General features: G+C 35.4%; 1 protein-coding gene across 1 annotated transcript in view; it reads left to right on the top strand.

The window, feature by feature from the left end:
- The window catches only part of wdfy4 (WDFY family member 4), a 204,653-nt gene that overhangs the window by 129,517 nt on the left and 53,281 nt on the right, over positions 1-21,855 (top strand). Inside the window, exons 39-43 of the mRNA XM_051923799.1 lie at positions 763-902; positions 9,861-9,938; positions 10,084-10,290; positions 13,810-13,897; positions 14,385-14,539. Coding sequence (XP_051779759.1) covers positions 763-902; positions 9,861-9,938; positions 10,084-10,290; positions 13,810-13,897; positions 14,385-14,539 — 668 coding nt within the window. The remainder of the gene's footprint in view (positions 1-762; positions 903-9,860; positions 9,939-10,083; positions 10,291-13,809; positions 13,898-14,384; positions 14,540-21,855) is intronic.

The raw sequence follows: 21,855 nt of genomic DNA, 5'->3' as shown, positions 1-21,855 counted from the left end.
TTGTAACGAATGGTTATTTCAGTTACATTTGCCTTTTTATCAGCTCAAAACAGTCTGGCCATTCTCCACTGATTTCTGGCATCAACAAACTAATCTCACCCAGAGAACCGCTGCTCATTGGATATGTTCCCTTTTTCATTTCATTCTCTGTAAACCCTACAGATGGTTGTGCGTGACGATCCCAGTAGATAAGCAGTTTCTCAAATACTCAAACCAACCCGTCTGGCACCTACAACAATGCCACGTTCAGAGTCACTTAAATCACCATTCTTCCCTATTCTGATGCTCAGTTTGAACTTCAGTAATTCATATTGACAATGTCTACATGCCTAATTTGATTACCATGTGATTGGCTGGTTAGATATTTACATTAACAAGCACTTGAGCAGTTGTACTAAATAATATGGCCAGTGAGTGTACATGTCTTGCATGACTTGTATATCACCATCCTATAGTACACTGTGCAAGTGGTTTTCTATAGGGATCCTGTTTATTTTCCAATTTAAATGTGATGGCTTTTCTTGTTTTCATATTTATTATAATTGATCTTTTCCAATATCTTCATAAAATAATTATGGTGCTAATGTTTTAAAGTGTAAATGTCCAATAAGTTTATAAAGGAGTTGAAAATTAACAATTCACTTTTTTTTCCTCCAAAAAAATTGCAGCATTGCAGGATTCCATTTAGCAGTATTCTATTGGTATGCAATTTCCAACTTGGTTTTAACTAATAAGTTCTTGGTTGTATTTCTCCACATTAAGCCTCTCAAAAGAAGAAATTAAGTAAAAGCAAGGTGCCCCAGTTGCAGTCAGGGAGGATAAATGCAGTAAGCAACACCATATCAACAGCTATGCGAACAGCATATAGAAAATTTGACAAAGAATCTGAAGGAGACATACAGGTAAGGTCAAATGTATTTTCTTTTTTGTTTTTGCACTTCCTGATAAATAAAACTCTAAGTTTGATGATATTCAACATATATAAAATGCTTTCTTTATAATAATTTGGCACTCAAATTTTTATCTTTTCTGTATGATCGTCCTTTACTGAATTTTGTTCAGTATTGTTAGTGCTTGATCAGCAAATGTTAACCTCTTGAAAAAAGGCATACTGAGGACAGCTGACTGTCTCTGATGAACTGTTTTTTAAAACAGCAATGTGTTGTCAATCCGAGAGCCTGTAAATGAAATGATTAATTCAAATGTGAGCAGTATGAACATGTTAATTGTGCTCGTATTTGCTGACAAGGGTACAGGCTGGTACCAATGAGGTAACAGATCTTAGCTGAGAAACATAAAATGGCAGTTGATTTCTAGAATGAGCTGGAAAGGCTAATTTATATGAAATCTGACATGTATACTTAATAATGGAATAGGGACCTGTATAACTAAATGCATGTTTCTAAAGAGGAACCCACAAGTGGATAGCTTGCATTGTAAGCCAAAACTTCTTCACTGCTCAAAATTCAGGGGTATCTGTCTCTTTGCTTTCTGTCTGCACATCCAGAAGCAGAGGTTCCTTCCATCAACAGAACCTCTCAAACTAACTTCCAGATGTACATTATCTAAGATTAATATTAAAAAATGAAAGGAAAATCTACAGTGGTGTGAAAAACTATTTGCCCCCTTCCTGATTTCTTATTCTTTTGCATGTTTGTCACACAAAATGTTTCTGATCATCAAACACATTTAACCATTAGTCAAATATAACACAAGTAAACACAAAATGCAGTTTGTAAATGGTGGTTTTTATTATTTAGGGAGAAAAAAAAATCCAAACCTACATGGCCCTGTGTGAAATAGTAATTGCCCCCTGAACCTAATAACTGGTTGGGCCACCCTTAGCAGCAATAACTGCAATCAAGCGTTTGCGATAACTTACAATGAGTCTTTTACAGCGCTCTGGAGGAATTTTGGCCCACTCATCTTTGCAAAATTGTTGTAATTCAGCTTTATTTGAAGGTTTTCTAGCATGAACCGCCTTTTTAAGGTCATGCCATAGCATCTCAATTGGATTCAGGTCAGGACTTTGACTAGGCCACTCCAAAGTCTTCATTTTGTTTTTCTTCAGCCATTCAGAGGTGGATTTGGTGGTGTGTTTTGGGTCATTGTCCTGTTGCAGCACCCAAGATCGCTTCAGCTTGAGTTGACGAACAGATGGCCGGACATTCTCCTTCAGGATTTTTTGGTAGACAGTAGAATTCATAGTTCCATCTATCACAGCAAGCCTTCCAGGTCCTGAAGCAGCAAAACAACCCCAGGCCATCACACTACCACCACCATATTTTACTGTTGGTATGATGTTCTTTTTCTGAAATGCTGTGTTCCTTTTACGCCAGATGTAACGGGACATTTGCCTTCCAAAAAGTTCAACTTTTGTCTCATCAGTCCACAAGGTATTTTCCCAAAAGTCTTGGCAATCATTGAGATGTTTCTTAGCAAAATTGAGACGAGCCCTAATGTTCTTTTTGCTTAACAGTGGTTTGCGTCTTGGAAATCTGCCATGCAGGCCGTTTTTGCCCAGTCTCTTTCTTATGGTGGAGTCGTGAACACTGACCTTAATTGAGGCAAGTGAGGCCTGCAGTTCTTTAGACGTTGTCCTGGGGTCTTTTGTGACCTCTCGGATGAGTCGTCTCTGCGCTCTTGGGGTAATTTTGGTCGGCCGGCCACTCCTGGGAAGGTTCACCACTGTTCCATGTTTTTGCCATTTGTGGATAATGGCTCTCACTGTGGTTCGCTGGAGTCCCAAAGCTTTAGAAATGGCTTTATAACCTTTACCAGACTGATAGATCTCAATTACTTCTGTTCTCATTTGTTCCTGAATTTCTTTGGATCTTGGCATGATGTCTAGCTTTTGAGGTGCTTTTGGTCTACTTCTCTGTGTCAGGCAGCTCCTATTTAAGTGATTTCTTGATTGAAACAGGTGTGGCAGTAATCAGGCCTGGGGGTGGCTACGGAAATTGAACTCAGGTGTGATACACCACAGTTAGGTTATTTTTTAACAAGGGGGCAATTACTTTTTCACACAGGGCCATGTAGGTTTGGATTTTTTTTCTCCCTAAATAATAAACACCATCATTTAAAAACTGCATTTTGTGTTTACTTGTGTTATATTTGACTAATGGTTAAATGTGTTTGATGATCAGAAACATTTTGTGTGACAAACATGCAAAAGAATAAGAAATCAGGAAGGGGGCAAATAGTTTTTCACACCACTGTATGCATATGAAATATAAACTCAACAGAAGATGTTAGTATCCAATTAGGCACCCAAATGAGGAAATTCTCACTGAAGATGCTTTCTGTAATGAATCTACTGTACCTTACAAATATTTTTTAAAGTCTTCACTTACCCATTTAGTTTGATCATTACTTTGTGGGTAAAATATTTCCAGAACCTAAATACCAATTGTGGCCCACAATCAGAAATAATTGTTTTAATAGCCATGTAAGTGAAAATATTCACAAATAAAAATACCTGATTTCTTTAACAGTATGAAGTATGGTCCCTTTGAAATTCTTTCTACTATCACTAAAATTACAGTATATTCTTGAAAAAGAGGAAAGATTTCCTAGCTGTGTTGATATACTGTAGAGGAGGTAAGGGCTGTTACACTCTTCACAAGCTTTCACATACTCTTTAATATCAGTATTAATTCATTCATTCCGCTGATTTGTTTATGCCTGGATGTCCAGCAAGTATTTAATCATGATCCCACTGAAGGACAAATGTGCAAACTTCATCATTATCAAATTCCTTCCCATCAGGAACTTTGGCCAGAAAGGCATTTAATCTGTTAACCAAAGTTAAGATAGATTACATTTTTATGATCAGTGAATAAGGTAAAGGGATACTCTTGTCCCTCAGGCTAATAGTGCCATTCCTAAGAGCTACTTTTACTATTAATAGTTCTCTATCACCCAGAGCATAAACAATTCTACCCAAATCCACTAATCTTTGTGATAATACCACTCCTACACCCACATAAGAAGCATCCACCTCTAATTCAAAAGATCTAGAACAATCAAGGTGCTTCAGTATCAGAGCTGTACAGAACAGGGCTTTTCAGTTTCCAGAAGGTTTTTGCACCTTGGGTGTCCATTAGAATTGTTGCATAGTTTTTTAGTTAGAGGTGAAATGGGACCAGTGATAATGCCAAAATGTTTAACAAATCTTCTGCAAAAATTAGTGGAACACGCAAACCTCTGGACATGCAACACTCTCCATAATTCTTGGACACCAAGTTAAAAGCTCCTTGCTGCACAAAAACGGCAATCTTTAAATTGGAACACCATCATTAGAGCACAACAGTCTGTCATTATTTAAATATCTTCAGTGGGACAGCATGCATGTTAAACACAAATCTGATCTGAGAGTGTGGATTTAGCAGTGAAATCATAGGTCAAAAGGTGAGTTTAGGTGATATTATGTCAATGAAGAAAAGAGATAACTGCTGTTATTTATACAAGGAAAAATCACTATTCCAAAACAGGCAAAGGTTGAATTACATATACTGACAATAAATCCATCCATCCATTTTCAAAGGTACTTAATTTTTTTGAGACTGTAAGAGTCCTGGAAACATTGGATACAAAGCAGCAACCAAAAATGGATGGGACATCAGCATACTGCAAAACAGCTTAACATAGTGACTCATACAAACCAGTTTACCTTCCAGTGCTTGCATACTTGAGAAACATATGGAATTATAATTGTGATTTGTACATTGATTTATATATGCCACAAGATAACTAAGTATATATAGAAAAAAGTTATTTAAATATATTCTTTGAATGTAATCTGAAGGTAAACTCTGTCCAATTCCCTTAATTCAGCCTAGATCCCAAGTAGTTTGAAGCAGCAATCCTGTCTACTGCCTGACCATACTATTATTATTTTTTTAATGAGATTAGATGTATACAGTAGATGCTTCTTAATAGTCAAATTCATTTTTGAGAGGCAGGTGTACTGGTGATTTATAAAGTGAAAGCTCACGTACAAGTATATGTATTCAGTGACGTCACACTGCTTAGCATGGGCAATTCGCCCTGGGGTCTGTTTAATTATTTTTTAAAATTAATTTTGATTATTACAGCTGATTACACCTCAGTGAGCAATGTAATTGATATTTGTTAATTTATCCCCAGGAACATTTTGTAGAACAAGCTTTTTGCTGTTGAAGGTTAAAGACTCAGTTATTCTTTTTCTTTTTTTTTTCTTCTATTTTTTCCCCCTAAATATGCCTACATCATTACTTTCTCTGGTGGAAATGTTGCCATCTGGAAAAGGAAGCATAAAGATATTATTCAGGCACAAGTGCATGAAATTGGTGTTTCTGCAACTGCTGTCTCTATTTGTTGACAAAACCATGCTTTAATTATAAAAAAAGTCCCAATCTGATGAAGCATTATTCATTTTGTGTTATTCTTTATCATATCACGGAGTGACAGCTTATCAGGCTCTTTGATAAATTGTTCTTCTTTGAGATATTATAAAATCTACCACCTAGGGCAACAATAATTTATTATGGGATGAAAAAATCATTTCAGAACTTTCATTTTTACAGTCCAGAAGTGTCATTGGCTAGGTGTTTACCTTTTAATAGTATGATTTGGTCAAAGGTGAGTTTATGGCATTTGCCCAGAGAGAGTTCTATACTATAATAAGATAAAAAGTATCTGTATTTATACAATAGAAATAGACTTTTATAATGTGTTATTGTAAACATTTTGAAAAATAATCATTTATTTAACTACCCAATTCTTTTTACCTTATATTCTTTAAAGTCAGATTTCTATCTTAGTTATCTGCAATGTATACAATGGAATTGAACTGTTCATGACAGTGTTTTTCTTTTGTTTTGAATAAGTTCATTATTGATGTGCGAAAAGGCAGTCCTTTGTGAGTATGGCATGCTATTGCTAATTAAAAAGCTACTAATCTGATGGCAGTGCACTTCTCAGATGCTAGATGAACAAGGCAGATGTGTTAACACCTACGGAAGGTGTCCTAGCATTTGTTTTAGTGTAAACCTTTAAGTTTTTTTTTTCCCCTGAAAGAGAATGTATCATTTGCATAATATCTTTATCTTCGTATTAGAAAGATAATTAACATCACTAATTATCAAATTAAGTTCATTAGGCATTCACCAACAGCACACAATGAAGTTGACATTATGTTGTATTGTCAACAAAGGTACTGATTTCTTGGGAAGTAATTAAAATGTAAATTAGCATGATGTTAATTGCAGAGGGGTGTAAGGAATTGAATTTTTAATTCAAAATGCTTATAGCAACAATTTACTTTTATTTAATACAGGATTTTATTGCTTGCATATATCATCATTAACATTTGCTTTACTTATGAATGGGGTCACTAGGTAGATAATATGATGGTTTTAAGCACAGAGTATGAGGAATATTTTTAAACTGGTAAATAAGTTTTGGCTTGAGAATCTTAAGGGTTTAAATACATTAATATTGTAATAAACCAACAATGATTTCTACAGTGTTATAGAAGAGTTAAAGGTAACTGTGGGGTCAACTCATTAAAACAACATCATACAAGAATGTATCTTTTGTTACCTGCTTCATTTTCAAGGAAATGTAAATTGAGGTTTTTAATAAGGTACATACCACATAGTGTATTGCTTTCCCCTTACATTTTTTATATTACAAATCAATACATATCAAATAATATATTATTGTTTCCAGAGAAATCAAATATGTCTATTGCCATTAATAGAACATTTTCTTGTCCTGCAGTCTGTTTCAGTGTTTATGTGAAAGCAAATGCATTATACCTATAATATATTAAATCAGGTAGAAGTGAGAAACAGACTGCTTAAAGTGATTTTTTTTGTTTTTTCCATGTTCAAGGAAGTTGATTTTTGGTTGTTGGTTATGTAAAGCGGCAAAATCAAAATTAACTGATTCATAAAATACATAGCATTTAAGAATGTGTTCAGAAATATTGATAAGAAAAATTATAGTATTTACCATAAAGTTTTAATTAAATTCAAACATTATATTTATTTTGTTGTTGTTATCTGATTCCAGACTACCACCTCATAGGTGTTTTATAATTATTAGATGTGTTTTCAAAACCTACATGTTTGTTGCTTGGTTATACTTTGGTATTTGTCCACTATTTAACACGGTTTCCTCAGTACCACCTCTGTGTTTTCCTTGTGTCTGGTAAATGAACCCTTATTGCTGTGCTTGAAAATGAGTGAACTGTCGCTTTCTACTTCATTAAAATGCAACATTACTATAATAGTTCACTTAACAGAGGGAACTGTCAACACTAATGTTAAGTGGGATGCATATTGTTAAGTAGTCTTCCCTGTAGCAGAGAAAATGGGCACTGTAGGTCAGGCTTTATAACAGCATCATGCGGATACCAGCCATTTTGATAGGGACACCACAGTGATTATTAGCTAAATGATCCTTTAAGTAAAGCAAATACAGCTATATTGTCAGTGCAACACCGGGGCTTCCTGCAGGGTGATGTCAATTTCTGAAATATATCAGCAGGACATCACTACTGGCAAAGATCCAGCAGCTTTCTTACACCAATAAGATATTATGGTTTAACTTAATTATAGCACTTTGAAAACAATTAAATTTGGATCCATGGCTTTCAGTACAGTATGTGAAGTAATTGCAAATTAAATTTAGCATAAAGAAAGGATACACAGTTGTCCACTAAAAATAATGTTGGCAAAGCAGTATACTATATTAAAGAATGCCTGATTGCTGTTGTTTGCTCTGGCAACTGTTAAATATATTTTTGCACTTTTATTTTACAATAGCAGGTCCATATAGCCTATAACAGACATAAACTGTAGATTGTGAATTTCTCCTTGGGATTAATAAAGTATCTATCTATCTATCTATCTATCTATCTATCTATCTATCTATCTATCTATCTATCTATCTATCTATCTATCTATCTATCGCCCATAAAATTAAAATTATCTATCTATCTATCTATCTATCTATCTATCTATCTATCTATCTATCTATCTATCTATCTATCTATCTATCTATCTATCTATCTATCTATCGCCCATAAAATTAAAATTATCTATCTATCTATCTATCTATCTATCTATCTATCTATCTATCTATCTATCTATCTATCTATCTATCTATCTATCTATCGCCCATAAAATTAAAATTATCTATCTATCTATCTATCTATCTATCTATCTATCTATCTATCTATCTATCTATCTATCTATCTATCTATCTATCTATCTATCTTAGACATATATATGTACACACACACACACTGTATATATAATAATGAGACAACAAGATAAACAGTTTGGGGTTCCACTGGATAACCCCATTTAATGTTCAAGGTGAGAATACGACTTTGGATCAAAATGACAAGAAGAAATCCATCAATATTGATGTACTTTGAAAAAAAAGGTAGAGCTGTTCTGGGAACTGATCTTCTTTATGGCTTGGTCCAGGATAAAAAGGACTTCCCGTAGCCGGAGGATTTAAATAGCAGAGCAAAAAGTGGAAAGGGTAGAGTTATTTGTGCTTCCGCCACAAGTGACATCAGTGGTCCTCCAGATTGTCCTCCTCATTTCTAGGGTAAATAGAAATTAAGTTAATGGTGTCACATTCAAATTCTTTCCTATTTCACATTCCTCCCGTTACACATGTCCTTATCTTTTATGCTGGACAAAAATTTTATCCAATATGCTTACATACCTCTACCCAGTTTACCTCCTTTGTGAATTTTAACAACACATACCATATTGTTTTATACAGTATGTTGGCCTGTTATGAGTGTTTTCAAGTATGCCTTGCAGTGGTATAGCATACAGGCCTGGATTGCTTCCTGTCTTGCATCTTATTCAGCTAGGCCTGACCCCAGCTATTCTCGTGCCTAGAATTAAAAAAAAGGAATTGGGAATTGGATGGGGAGATATACAGTTAGATCAATGTGTGAATGAAAAGATTAGGTTCCTATGAAGTTATCTCACTTTAAAACTGAAGTCAGTGAGCTTCATTAGCCTGTCAGTTCAGGATAATGGTGAGCCACAGCCTATTTGTCAGGATCTCTTTGGAGTATGTCCTAATTCAGTTTGTTTGATTGTTTGCATCGTTCCTAATTCATTCCTGTCCATTTTTAGATTATTACTGTTGTTATTTTTAGAGCCATTTTGAAAAATACTGTATCATCATGACGCCATTTTGTTTAAGGTTTTCCTGAGAGCCACTGCAATGTTGTTGATGACAAAGCCACTCATTGCTAGCCATGTGGCCTCACAGTGATGCGATGCAACAAGTATTGTAATTATGCTGTTTCTGTATAACATGGTGGCACACATCAACTCAGGTCTTAACTTTAAATGACCATAAATAAATAAAATTAAAAAAATAATAGGGATAGTTGAACTGCAGCTTTAATTCAGTTTTTGACTAAGGATTATATGCAACATTTTTGTTTTGGTGAAAGGCTTTTTGATAAACATATAAACATGTACTTGACGTCTTCCTGCTTAGTGATGATCTTTTTGAACATCTCTAAAACTGTAATGATTGATCTCTGCCACTTTAAACACTCTTAAGTTCACTATATATTAACTACTTCCAGATGTAGTGGCAGGCCATCAGAGGTCATTTTGACACACTCACAGATACATGGTTAATGAGGAAATTTCAATTAATTTAACATGCACATTAAAGTTTGGCAGAAAAACAGGCACAGACACAGGAAGAACATGTAACATGAATATTCACCATTTTTTATTTTTGTTTTGTTTCTTTTATTTCTTATCTATATCTATCTATAAGGTGATAATTGTTTAATTATTATATGCTTTTTTCTTTTATAGGTATTTTTGTCTTGCCTAGATTACTACAGAAAGACTGGTCAAGACACGTTTACAACCCACTTTAAGTGTCACATGCAGGTAATTTAATGCATAGCACACAGGTCTTCATGTTAGTGCATATATATATATATATATATATATATATATATATATATATATATATGCGTGGCTAAAAGTGTAATAGTTTGAAGTAAAGGTCATTTCTTTGCAATATCGCCATTAGAAGCTTCAGTGTGATAACAGTAGATCTTCAACAAAATGGATGATGCTGGAGAATCAGCTTCTTCATGAAAGAGGAGTGTTTGGACCAGATAAAGGAGTCTTCCTTCCACTTGCATGGGTACTTGATCCATCTGAGGGCCCTCCACATATGAGGAGGAAACTGAGAAGATACAACTTTGAGAATGTCCCGCAGGAGGGAAAAACTGAAGTGAGCTTTAACTATATAAATTTTAATCATAATGTTTAACAATACCCCTTTAACATTTCAGATTTAACTGAGTTCGTAATGGACATGCTTGATTCCTAAGTATTCCTAAGTATAATATATATGATTTCAAGTAGCAATATTACCAACATAAATAAATTACTAGATATTATAGACTGCAATGGGACATTTTTTCAGAGTGGTGAAAATCTTAGTACATACAGAAAGTACTTTCATTATACATTACATCACTTTTCTGTATGATTGTATATTAAATTGAAATGCATTGTTATAATAAGAGGTATGTACCATTTAATATAGCCTTACATAAAATATGCAGTTTCTCAGAAGAGTGACACTCAATAAATTGTAAAGGTAATTAAGAACTTGAAATCACACCCACAAACTAAAAAAAGGTTAAAGGTTATTTTCACGCTGAAAGGGAAAGAAGATTAAAGACACAATGTTACAACTGTATTGCCTTCATCAGGTGTTTAACTGAAAAGGAAGGAGCAGGTAGCATGTATAGGAGAAGAAGGAGGGAACAAAGACAGGCAGATGAAAAGGGAAAATGTGATAGTAGGTGAGAAAAAGCTGCCATTAGAAAAGATGAAGGAGAGATTAAAAAGTTATTCAGTCAATAACACCTGGAGAGATATATGATTCCATGCTATGAATGAGCTTACCTTCTTCTGTTTTTCTTAAAAGTGTCTTTGAAACCCTTTGAAAGAACACAGAGAGATCAACGTAGCTATGATCAAGTGATGTGATGTGTTCTACAATTATCTTTGTAAGGTTTTTGATTTTAACAACATAAAAGTGTCCTGTGAAATGGTCTGCAAGTCATCTCCCTGTTTCACCTGTGCAGATTTTTAGACACTTCCTAAAAGAAATACAGTAAATAAGATTTTTAGACAATCAACAGGCCTGTTGTTTAATATTAAATTTTCCAAAAGGATAAGATACAAGTATATTGTTGGTGACATATTTTCAAGCAACACAACGGCTCCTGTTACACCTCAAAATGCCTGGTGAGAAATGTGTCTGTCCTCTGTGAAGTGAGCTGCAGGTGAGACATTAGCGTAGGTTACGTGGTCAAAGGAAGTAGATTAAGGCAGAGTTAGAAAAAAGGCACTTTTGGAACGATCAGCCTTAAAAATTGGGAAATTTTGTTTGATGCCCTGTGGGAGATAGAGAGTTTTAGGGTACAATGTGAAGGGTTACTCTTAGAGCAGATGCTATGAAGTATACCTATGGCTGGATTGATGGCCCAGTCCACAATATGAGAAGGGTATCCTTTATCAAAGAGGAAACTCCTCATTTTGAGTGCTTCATTACAGAAATCAGCCACATCACAGCAGACGCCAAATAGTTTAAAGAACTGTAAAAAGGTAGTGAGCAGCGAACCTTTGCTCAGTCATTCTGAGTTTAAAGCTCCTAGTTAGTATTCCCCATCATTTTTGGGGTTTGGGAGGAAAACTGGAGTGCCTGGAAAAAACCCATTCAGACACAGCCAAGAGTATGCAAACTCCAAATCAAACATATTAATCGTAGGATTCTAGAGCTGTGAGACTGACCCTCGGTGCCTCCCCTACAATGAAAAATGCATAGGAAAAAAAGTAAAATTCTATTTTTGGTGTAATTGGAGGAAATAACACTATTAATCCGTTTCAAATCCATTTATCCAGGGTAGGGTCATGGGACAGCCTGCACCTATCCCAGCAATCACTGGATGCAAGGCAGGAACAAGGCAGTTCATTGCACAGCAAGCACACACAAAATAATGCCAATTTAGCAATACCTGTTCATCTAACATGCATGTCTTTGTACTGTGGAAGAAATCTGGAGCATCTGTAGGAAACCCATACAGACATAAGGAGAACATGCAAACTCTATTTTACACAGGAAACACCCAGATGCGAATCCTGACCTCCTTAAGGGTATACCACATTACACATTTACATTTACATGTACAGTATTTGCTTAGCAAACGCTTTTATCCAAAGTGACTTACAAACGATGTGAACATAATCAAATAACATTAGGCTAGGGCCTGTTTGTTCAGCAAGTGTAGTAGGACATGTAGCAAAAGTTGATGGCAAAACAGTCATAGATTAACAGTTGATAAAGCAATTAAACGAAATGTAACAACAAATCAACCAACAATATGAAAGATCACAGAGCAAATTTTTTTTTCCTGTCAATCAATTAGACAGATATTGACAGAACAGATGAGTTTTCAATTGTTTCTTAAATACATTGAGGGTGTCAGCAGTTCGAATGGGGTGGGCAGCTATTCCACCAAGAAGGAACTACACAGGAAAAGAGATCAGATTGAGACTTGATACCACACAGGGGTGGCATCATCAGATCATTTCCAGTGATTTTCACTTGAGTCCTTCATTTACATAATCTTATCATGTTTCAGGAAGTTGGCGGCATGCACCTGTAAAGCCAGTGTTGTAATGTGACATACTCAACGACCCACTTCAACTACTCCATAGCTTACTACAATAAAAATCAAATGGATTTGATTTTGTCTTTAGTCGTAGGGGTGGACTTTGTGTGCATAGGAGCTGACAACCATTAAATGCTGATTTGGAAGTACAATGCATAGAAAGCAGTGATGACGAATAAGAAATGTGGGTGTTTTTGAACTCACAAGCAGAAGACATGCTTATCCGTCTAATGTTCCACATTTTATGTACCACGACAGAATGGAAAAAGGAAAAAAAAAAGGACAGATTACTGCTGAATTTGCCAAAGCTGTTAACCTTTCATACAACGGTGGCTACAAAAGGCACCACACTATTGGCTGTCTGAAAAGGGGGTGAGCACGACTGAGCTATAAGGTCAGCTTTCGTTTGATAAATGTGACATGGGCATCTATTTTCAGTCATTTAAACTGGCATGGTGTGGCGACAAGATCAGCAATCACTGTTGGCAAGTCTGACACAACCCACAACTGCAAATTGCATAATGTGATGTTGGCTTTACTGTGAGGCACCACTGTGCCACCTTGCTGTCCTATTCTAAAAAGCAAAAAGGAACATAATAAATGTGTGCGTATTATAAATTTAATGACATCTACAGACATGCAGTGCAGCTTGAAATCTGGACATCACAAAATTACTTTGTGCTTGCAACTCTAATTTTAGGCAAGCACTGTAAGATATGAAACAAATGACACATATAATGGACAGCAAGCTTTATTTTTAGCCAAATTGCAAAAATAGTACACTCCCGTTTTACCAATGTTGTGGTTTAAAATTGGCAAAAGAAAAAAAAAAGAAAAAGGACAATTCATAAGACATAATGAAACTAAAAACAGACCAGCAATTTCAGGCCCTCAAATGAGCATCATTTTGTGTGACAATAATACAGTACCATTATTTTTTATTCAGTGCCGTTTTGCAGCTTGTGACTACGTATGTTTGAGTCGCATTTGGCAAGTGAATCAATAAAGGTTAAATAATGATTAATGCACAAATTTATAGAAATCATTTTGTCTTTCTTCTGTAGCACTCAACATTCTGCAGAGGATTTTATTTAAAATTTAATCCTGTTGAAGAGACTAGAGGGCTCACTGAGGGCACTGGATTGATTTCAGGTAATAGTACAATGCTTTTTATTTTACTTAATTGTGTGACAGACTGACAGCTATTTAGTTTAAAACTGTTCCATTTTCAGAAATCAGTTACTTATAAAACAAAGCAATTAAAACCATCCAATTTAAGGCAAGTTGCAGACTTCTGTATACAGAATGTCATACATTGTGCTTACAAAACTTTAAAGTATCTTTCTTGTAGCATCACCCAAAAAATGTTAAAAACAAAATTTTAAACTTTCTGTATTTTGCCTGGCAGCTGCCACCGCAGTGAGTACTACTTAAATGCCATGTACTACTGAAGGAACACTCGCAGTCGGCCAGTGACTGCCTGGCATAAGTCACTGACTTTGAGTGTCAGTGTGGTGCCTGAACGTTTACCACTGAGCCATGGTCTACATTGGACTGGATGAGTATGCAGCACACTAGGAGTCAAAAGAAACCGATTGATTAATCCTGCCTTTCTGTTTAATTCTGTTCTTATTTATAGGGCAAGACATGAGACAAGATGTTGATGAGAATGGTCTAGAGTGCAACCATCTAACCTTTTTCCCTTCTTTAAATGAAATTTTTCCTTCTGGGGACTTCTCTGAACAATGTACCGAAACACAAGTCATTCTTCAAGAGCTGTCTGAATTTGAGCAGGTAGGTTGTACTTATCGGGAATTTTGAAGACAATTAAAAGCATTAAAGTAGTGAATCCTTCAATTCCAAAGAGCTGTCTCTCCTTTGAGTGCTTGTGTGGGTGTAAGACAAAAGGGCAAATATCTGATACTGACCTCAGCAGGTGTGTTATAGAAATTCTACTTACAGTCTACACTATTATGCAAAAGTTATATTCCATTGTTTAACAACAAGCTTTGTAAACTAACTTACTTGATAAAGAATGTGCAATGCTGAGTGACTTTTTAAAAAGACTGGTAAACTGAGATGATTTCTATGAACAGTGATGTTTTTCCTGATTTATTTAGCTTTGTGGGCAGAATGCTTCTAGAGATGTTAGCTTTCTTAGGCCTAATAAAGGCAAAGTCAACACAAACTTGCCGGAAAGCATTGGCATGCTGATTTTATTTACCAATGCAAGAAACTTTATAGTAATGCTGATTGGGTATTGTTCGGTGCATTCACTGAACTCATATTGCCTGCTTTTTAAAGCTGTACTTCGGACAGTGTACATACAAAACCTGATGTGTAGTTATTTTGTTTTTTTGTACTGCTTTCTCCACCATGAAATTATTTAAGCTAATCGTGGCCATGTTCTTCAGTGGCAAATATCATTAAAAAATGGCAGGGATTATATTCATCCTTGTGGAAAAACGAGTGATGTCTAGCTAAGCAGTTGATCGTGTCCCTACAAATTCAAAATTCAACAATCATTTTGCTTTTGAAATGCGTTGCCTTGGCAGTCACTGCCAGATAGCTATAGCATTGTCAAAGGTGTTACATTTTTGCTGTTCATCCACCAAACATCTTTTTGCTGTAGTAGTGAGGCCCTTTTCCTTCTTATTTCATCCAGTCAGCTGGCGCTCTGCCTTTCTGCTTCTTACAAGGCAATTAGTGGATTTTGAAAGCCACTCAGAATGTCATTGCTAAGGCTCTTCACTACTTTTACAGGAAAATCTTGACCAAATTCTCACGATTAACATTTAATATATTTTGTTGGAACTACTGACTTCTAATGAATCAAATTACAGCCCATGCCCAGCATTAACTAATCCATTTCTGAAAACTGACACCTTTCCATAACTCCTTTGCTGGACAAATCTAAACACCTTTTTTTATACTGTTCAAAGCTGTAAAATTATGACTGTCCACCAGTTTCATAGTCACCCCAATGTTTTACTGATTTTACCTATGATAGTATATCTTACAATTTCAGCTTCTTGGCCAGACAAAAGACTGAAAGTTGTTTAAATGTTTCATTGTGTTTCTGCTCATCAATATTCCATACCTGTGATTGAAATTCATGTGTGCTAAAGATCCAAAACACATGCAACCAGAAATTGTCTGCAAGGATACAGAATTTATAGGGCACTTGCTACAATTTTGGCTTTTATGACATATGAAAATGAAAGTAATACAGTCGTGCTAATTTTCCGAATATTATATTGTCTTCACCCATCTGTTTAAAGTTAAATATAATGAGCAGAATCTATGGACAAAATGCATAGTCAAGCTCCATTTTTGTACTGTGAGTTTGACAGTTTGTGATTTTTTTTTCTCTTATTATTATTGTGCCCAAGTTGGAAAAATTGAATTAAACTGATGTGGGGCTGAAAAATTATATGGATAGACCTGGGTGTGGGCAAACCAGAAAGACTAAATATGACAATTAAGCCCAGGCACTGAAGCCAGAGAATGATAAAAGCAGAGGTCCTAATGTATCTAGCAATCTTTTGCTTAGCTAAAGTAATTTGTAGCAAAGATTCATTGTTGATTTAAAATATTTGGATGCAACTTGAAGCACACTGCAGCCTTTGAAGCAACATATCTTGTGTCTGGCAACCATAAACAACATGGTGGTGCCCATGAAGAACTGAAAATACTGTTGAGCAAGATCTAAATATATTTAAAATTAAATATTTGAAATAACAGTAACAATAACAGTATTAAACTTCACAAAACCATGACAATTATCATATTAAAAATTACATTAAAGCAGCCAGATTCATCATCATAAAAGGTTTTCCTATTTTGATTCTTACTGACAATTAAAATGCATAATGATTGGTATATCATTTGTGTTTGACTATGAGCTTTTTGAATGAATATGTTAGCTCAATGGATGTAACTCTTTTTAGTGGTTCACTTGCTAAGGAACTATGAAAAATTAATTTATTTTAAATTTACTAAAATGTATTCTAGCCAGATAAATTCTTTTATTTATTTTTATACTTCCTGATGCCTCTCCATGCACCAGCCTTTTGAAGAAGCTCTCTCTCTCTGTCTCTCTCTTTTTTTTTGACAATTATACATGTTTTTAATGTTATTAATTGTTAATGTTAAGATTTGGCCTCTGGCTTTTTACTATAAATTTTTGAGTAGATTTTTAAATTAAATGGAAGAGATGCTGCTATCACTGCAGACCTGTGTGCTGGCCTGTCTCAACTACCTTTCTGACAAGCTGTTAACTTGAGAGATGTCACAGGGTGAGCACAGAGGAGCTGATAGCTACCTGTTAGGAGCGTAAAGTGGAATATATTAAATATTCCTGTATTCACCTGGTAGCACTGTGATCATCACCACCTAAGGAGTCCTGATACACCTTATCGGAGGAGCAGCTCATTTGAAAAATGGAAAGGGTGAGAGTAAGGATAAAAGTGAGTTGGAAAGGATTCAGTCCAGGCCTGACTCCATATAATGACACATGTTCAAGTGCTTTTATATGAGTTGTATGAACTGCAGGTTACAGTGAGTTCAGGTTCCATGACATTTTGGATATTGTGGAGAACTGGCTTACACCTTTAATTTCAGACACTATATTAATGATGGATGGGTCTCACCACATGAAATAGAAAAAGCAGGACATGGACTGGAGATGTATGTGAATGGTAAAAAAGAGCACATTACATTTAAAACCAAATGTGTGATCCAGACTTTGAAATGCGGACTGATTCTGTCAACGTTACTGCTCAGGGAAATAAATTACATCATCCTAGATAACTCGGCAATAGAAATTATTCACTCTGCACCTATATCTTAATGATGAATCATTCCGAATACTGGTGACTTCAAACAAGGAAACACACCATCAGCACGTTCCATTCGTGGATACTACAAGCTGTACCTGCTCTGTTTAAATGTTAACCGCTTTAACTATAAACCTGCAATGTGAACAGGTCTGACCTTATCTTACTACCACCATCAAGCCCGTTACTGACAGTCACCGCTCTCCCATGATCTAAGCCTGAAGGTCTTATGTGTATGTTTTTGGTTGTTGTTTTTTTTTTTTTTTACAGTTCTTTGTGCTTCTGTAAAATTTTTATTTTAATTTCTTCTTGGGTACAAATAAACTATCTATCTATCTATCTATCTATCTATCTATCTATCTATCTATCTATCTATCTATCTATCTATCTATCTATCTATCTATCTATCTATCTATCTATCTATCTATCTATCAAGATATTACTTTGCATGTTTAACATTTACTTATGTATTAAGCATTGAAATAAGGGTCATCCATCTGATGACCCTGTAATACAATAGTGCATTTAAACTCGCCTTATAATAACTCCTAATATTTTGACATAGCCCTAGCCAAATTACGTTTTTCCATAGTTTGACACAAGGTCTGCCCTATTCTATGGTTTGTTGCCTAGTACCCACTATAGCTAGGACAGGATCATTTTCATTGTGTCACCCTGTAATCAGGAAAATAGACTTTTTGCAAATCCTTACAGCAGCTAAAAGTTTTATAGTAATCCAGACAAACAGATATATTATTTAGAAAACTGTGGTAGATCCACATAATCTATATATTTTTATAATGCAAAGTTCACTGACTAACACATAATGTCAATTTATTTATATAGCACATTTAAAACAATATAGTAATGCTGTGGCCAATTATAGAATAAAAGAAGAACAAAACAATTAACATAAAGACATAAATAGAAATACAATATATGAACATAAAATAAGATACATAATAAATAGAAGTAATGTTATATAATCACAAAGAGGAAACCATCAGTATTACTGAAGGTCACGGAATGCAAGTGAGTAGAAATGAGTCTTTAATCTTGTTTTAAACAGAAGACATTTGCTAAGAAAAGACCTTTCAATGTGTCAGTGTTTAGGGATACAATCCCCTTACAATAGAAAAAGTAAATATCCCAAAATGTCAAAAATGCTTTGACTAGTCTAAAATTTTAGAAAAAAGAAAATCTGACGACAAGTTTTTTAAATTTGACAACACGTTTTTTATTTGTTGATACTTATTAAAATTATGCTAACATCCATGCTCTACACCACACTTAAAGGTGGCTTTATGCAAACAATGGACTCAGTAGAAGCAAGTAACAGCACCACTACCCAATATAGCAGATGACTGAAGAAGAGGCGGTGTCCTGGATAGGAAAAAAAGAGACATCAGTTTTGATGTGAACAGTGAGGTCTAAAATGGGAGAGAAACCTCAGTGAAGCTCAAGGAAGATGTGAAGCTGAATCATTAGCAATTGTGCTCTAAACCTCATGTGCTAGTGCCACACACTGTGGCTTTGAGCATGGGCTTTGCTTCAATAGAAGCATAAAGGTAGAGAAAGAGATAAAGAGATATAGAGGCAAAAGTGGTGCCCTCAGATCCAAGACAAGAGGGACCAATGGCGTTAAGTTTAAATATCAGGTCTCCCAAGATGTACTCCGTCGTAATCTATATTTACATCTACGTACTTTGAAAAGTGAGCCCTTCACACTGTGCCCACCAAAATCGTCTGCTTATTTCGAATGGGGATGCCAAACAACCCTCCATGATTTAAGAAGCCTCCAAAACATAGTGCCGACAGTATTTTTTTTTTTCACTTCAAGCACTAGAGATAACAGATTGCATGTGTGGACTAAATGTGCAGCTTGTAAACATCATTGCTGTTTGTAGAAAGTTGAAGCAAAACACGATTCAGCATTAACACTTTATTGTCTGCCTATGGCTGTGGCAAAAAAAAAAAAAAAACAAATACCAGCTTAAATATATAAAACAGAGGAAAATAAGAAACCAAATACTTGAGTGAATAATATAAACAAGTGAAAATCGCAAAACATCTGATAATGATAATAATTTCACATTATTCCTACTGATTACCCATTTCAATTCATAAGAATACTCTTTTCTATGAAATAATGTTTTGTAATGACCACCAACAAAATCCAGATCACTAGGAAAAGCAGAAATTGATCTAATGCTGGGCTGCTTTACTGATGTGCAATTGTGTACAGCATATTCAACAGTAAGCAGCACCAGTGACTTAATGATAATATTATTATTAGTTATAATTTGAGAGAAACCTTTAAGATACAATTAGTTACATTTCTTTTGTTGTTCCTGTGGGAGCACAGGCAGGTAAAGTGACTTGTTCAGGGTCACATAGTGTCTGTTGCAGAATTTGAACCCACAACCTCAGGATTTGAAGGCCTAAATGACACTATCTGCTAATAATATTAGCCCTTGGTAAGAAATATATGCAAATATTGTGTTCATAAAGATTAGTTACATATTACTTATGACACTTCCAATTAACTGACAGCACTATAACTGAGGCCCATTACTCTGCAAAATTTCTTGGGCAGAGCTGAGTAACACAGAAAATTGAAAAAATAGAGGTAAATTTATTTAAACTGATCAAATAAAAGGTTAGTCCACCAACTTCAGTGAGCCTTACCTAGATTCTGCAATTGTCTGGAAGTTTAGAAAAGGGATGTGACACCATTCTTACATGAGAAATTCTTTCTGTGTTTTGATAATAGGATGTAAAATGTCTGAAGTTCCACTTTAGAGTCTTCCATTAGTGTTAAACCAATTTGAGATCCCGGAACTGGGATTACCATGCTCTATTGTTTACATCATTATCATGATCTTCAAACTACAGTGGAACCCAGGTTCACGAACGTCTCAGTACACGTACAAATCGGTTTACGACCAAAAAGTTCGCCAAACTTTTGCCTCGGTTCACGACCACACACTCGGTATACGAACAAGCCTGTTTCCCTTTCGGTTTGTACATGTTCAGTCTCTCCCTGTGCATTTCCTGTGCAGCGAGCAAGAGAGAGAGTGAGAGAGCGCGCGACACACACACACACACACACACAAAGGCAGCACAAGAGAGAGCGCGCACACACACAAGCAGTGCGAGAGAGACGCACACACACACAGGCAGCATGAGAGAGAGAGTGCGCACACACACAGGCAGCGCGAGAGAGAGACGCGCACACATACAGGCAGTGCGAGAGAGAGAGCTGGACTCATAAGGTAGGAAGGCAGTTAAAGAATGCACTGGGCTTGATTTTGTTTTCACTTCTGTTTACAGCGATCGGTTCATAGCGTGCATTGTTGCAATGTTACTTTTCTTGGTGGTTTATTAAATTACGGATTTTTTCAAATGTTCATTTTTTTTCCCTGTGCTTTAAACTCATTAAAAAAAAAGTGTTTTTAGCCAGCGGTAGGTAGCGCTATAGCGCGAACTATTGCAGTCTTAGTTTTCTCTGTTGTTCAAGGTTTTCTCAGTGTTATTCAATGTTTTTACATTTAGTTTACTATTACGCTGTGCATTCTATGGTTTAATTAACTATATTTGTGCTTAAAAACTTAAAAAATATATATATTTACATACAGTTCATATGGTCTGGAACGGATTAATTGGGGTGAATGGGGGAAATTGCTTCGGTTCACGACCAAATCGGTTTATGACCAGAGTTTTGGAACGAATTATGGTCGTGAACCAAGGTTCCACTGTACTTACTGATCCCTTATGTGGAGTGCATTAGAAGTATTGTTATCCTGAAAGATTCATCAACTACCTGGATGAAAATGCTTCAAAATAAAATTAATATGTTTGGTTGTGGGAAAAAACACATCACACCTTCAAGCATGGAGATTTCTTTTGGGCTTTGTTACTTTCATTTTAAACGTTTCAGATTTCACATTACACACTTTGTAAATCCTCAGCACTCTGAGAGCTTTAAGAAATCAAAACCACACATTTATGTTTTGATGCCACATTCAAGTACATGGTAGTGGAATTAATTTTCTTGATTTTTAGATATCACAATAGCTTCTATCTATGGGGTACAGTTCTGCAGGAGCAATGCTAGAGAAAAGTCTCAATGATAAAAATGAGTTGAAGAATCCATTCTAGCTGTGTTTGACTCTACAGCCTACTGATGTTACATTGCGACAGCATTTAAAAATGTATCAATTTCATTTTGAAAGTGAATCAAATGCGATATGAGCATGTACTGATATCTTT

This window comes from Erpetoichthys calabaricus, chromosome 2 (genome assembly GCF_900747795.2).
Source record: "Erpetoichthys calabaricus chromosome 2, fErpCal1.3, whole genome shotgun sequence".
NCBI lineage: Eukaryota > Metazoa > Chordata > Cladistia > Polypteriformes > Polypteridae > Erpetoichthys > Erpetoichthys calabaricus.
The sequence above is the reverse complement of the archived record's forward strand: the minus strand, read 5'-3'. Positions and strand labels throughout refer to the sequence as shown.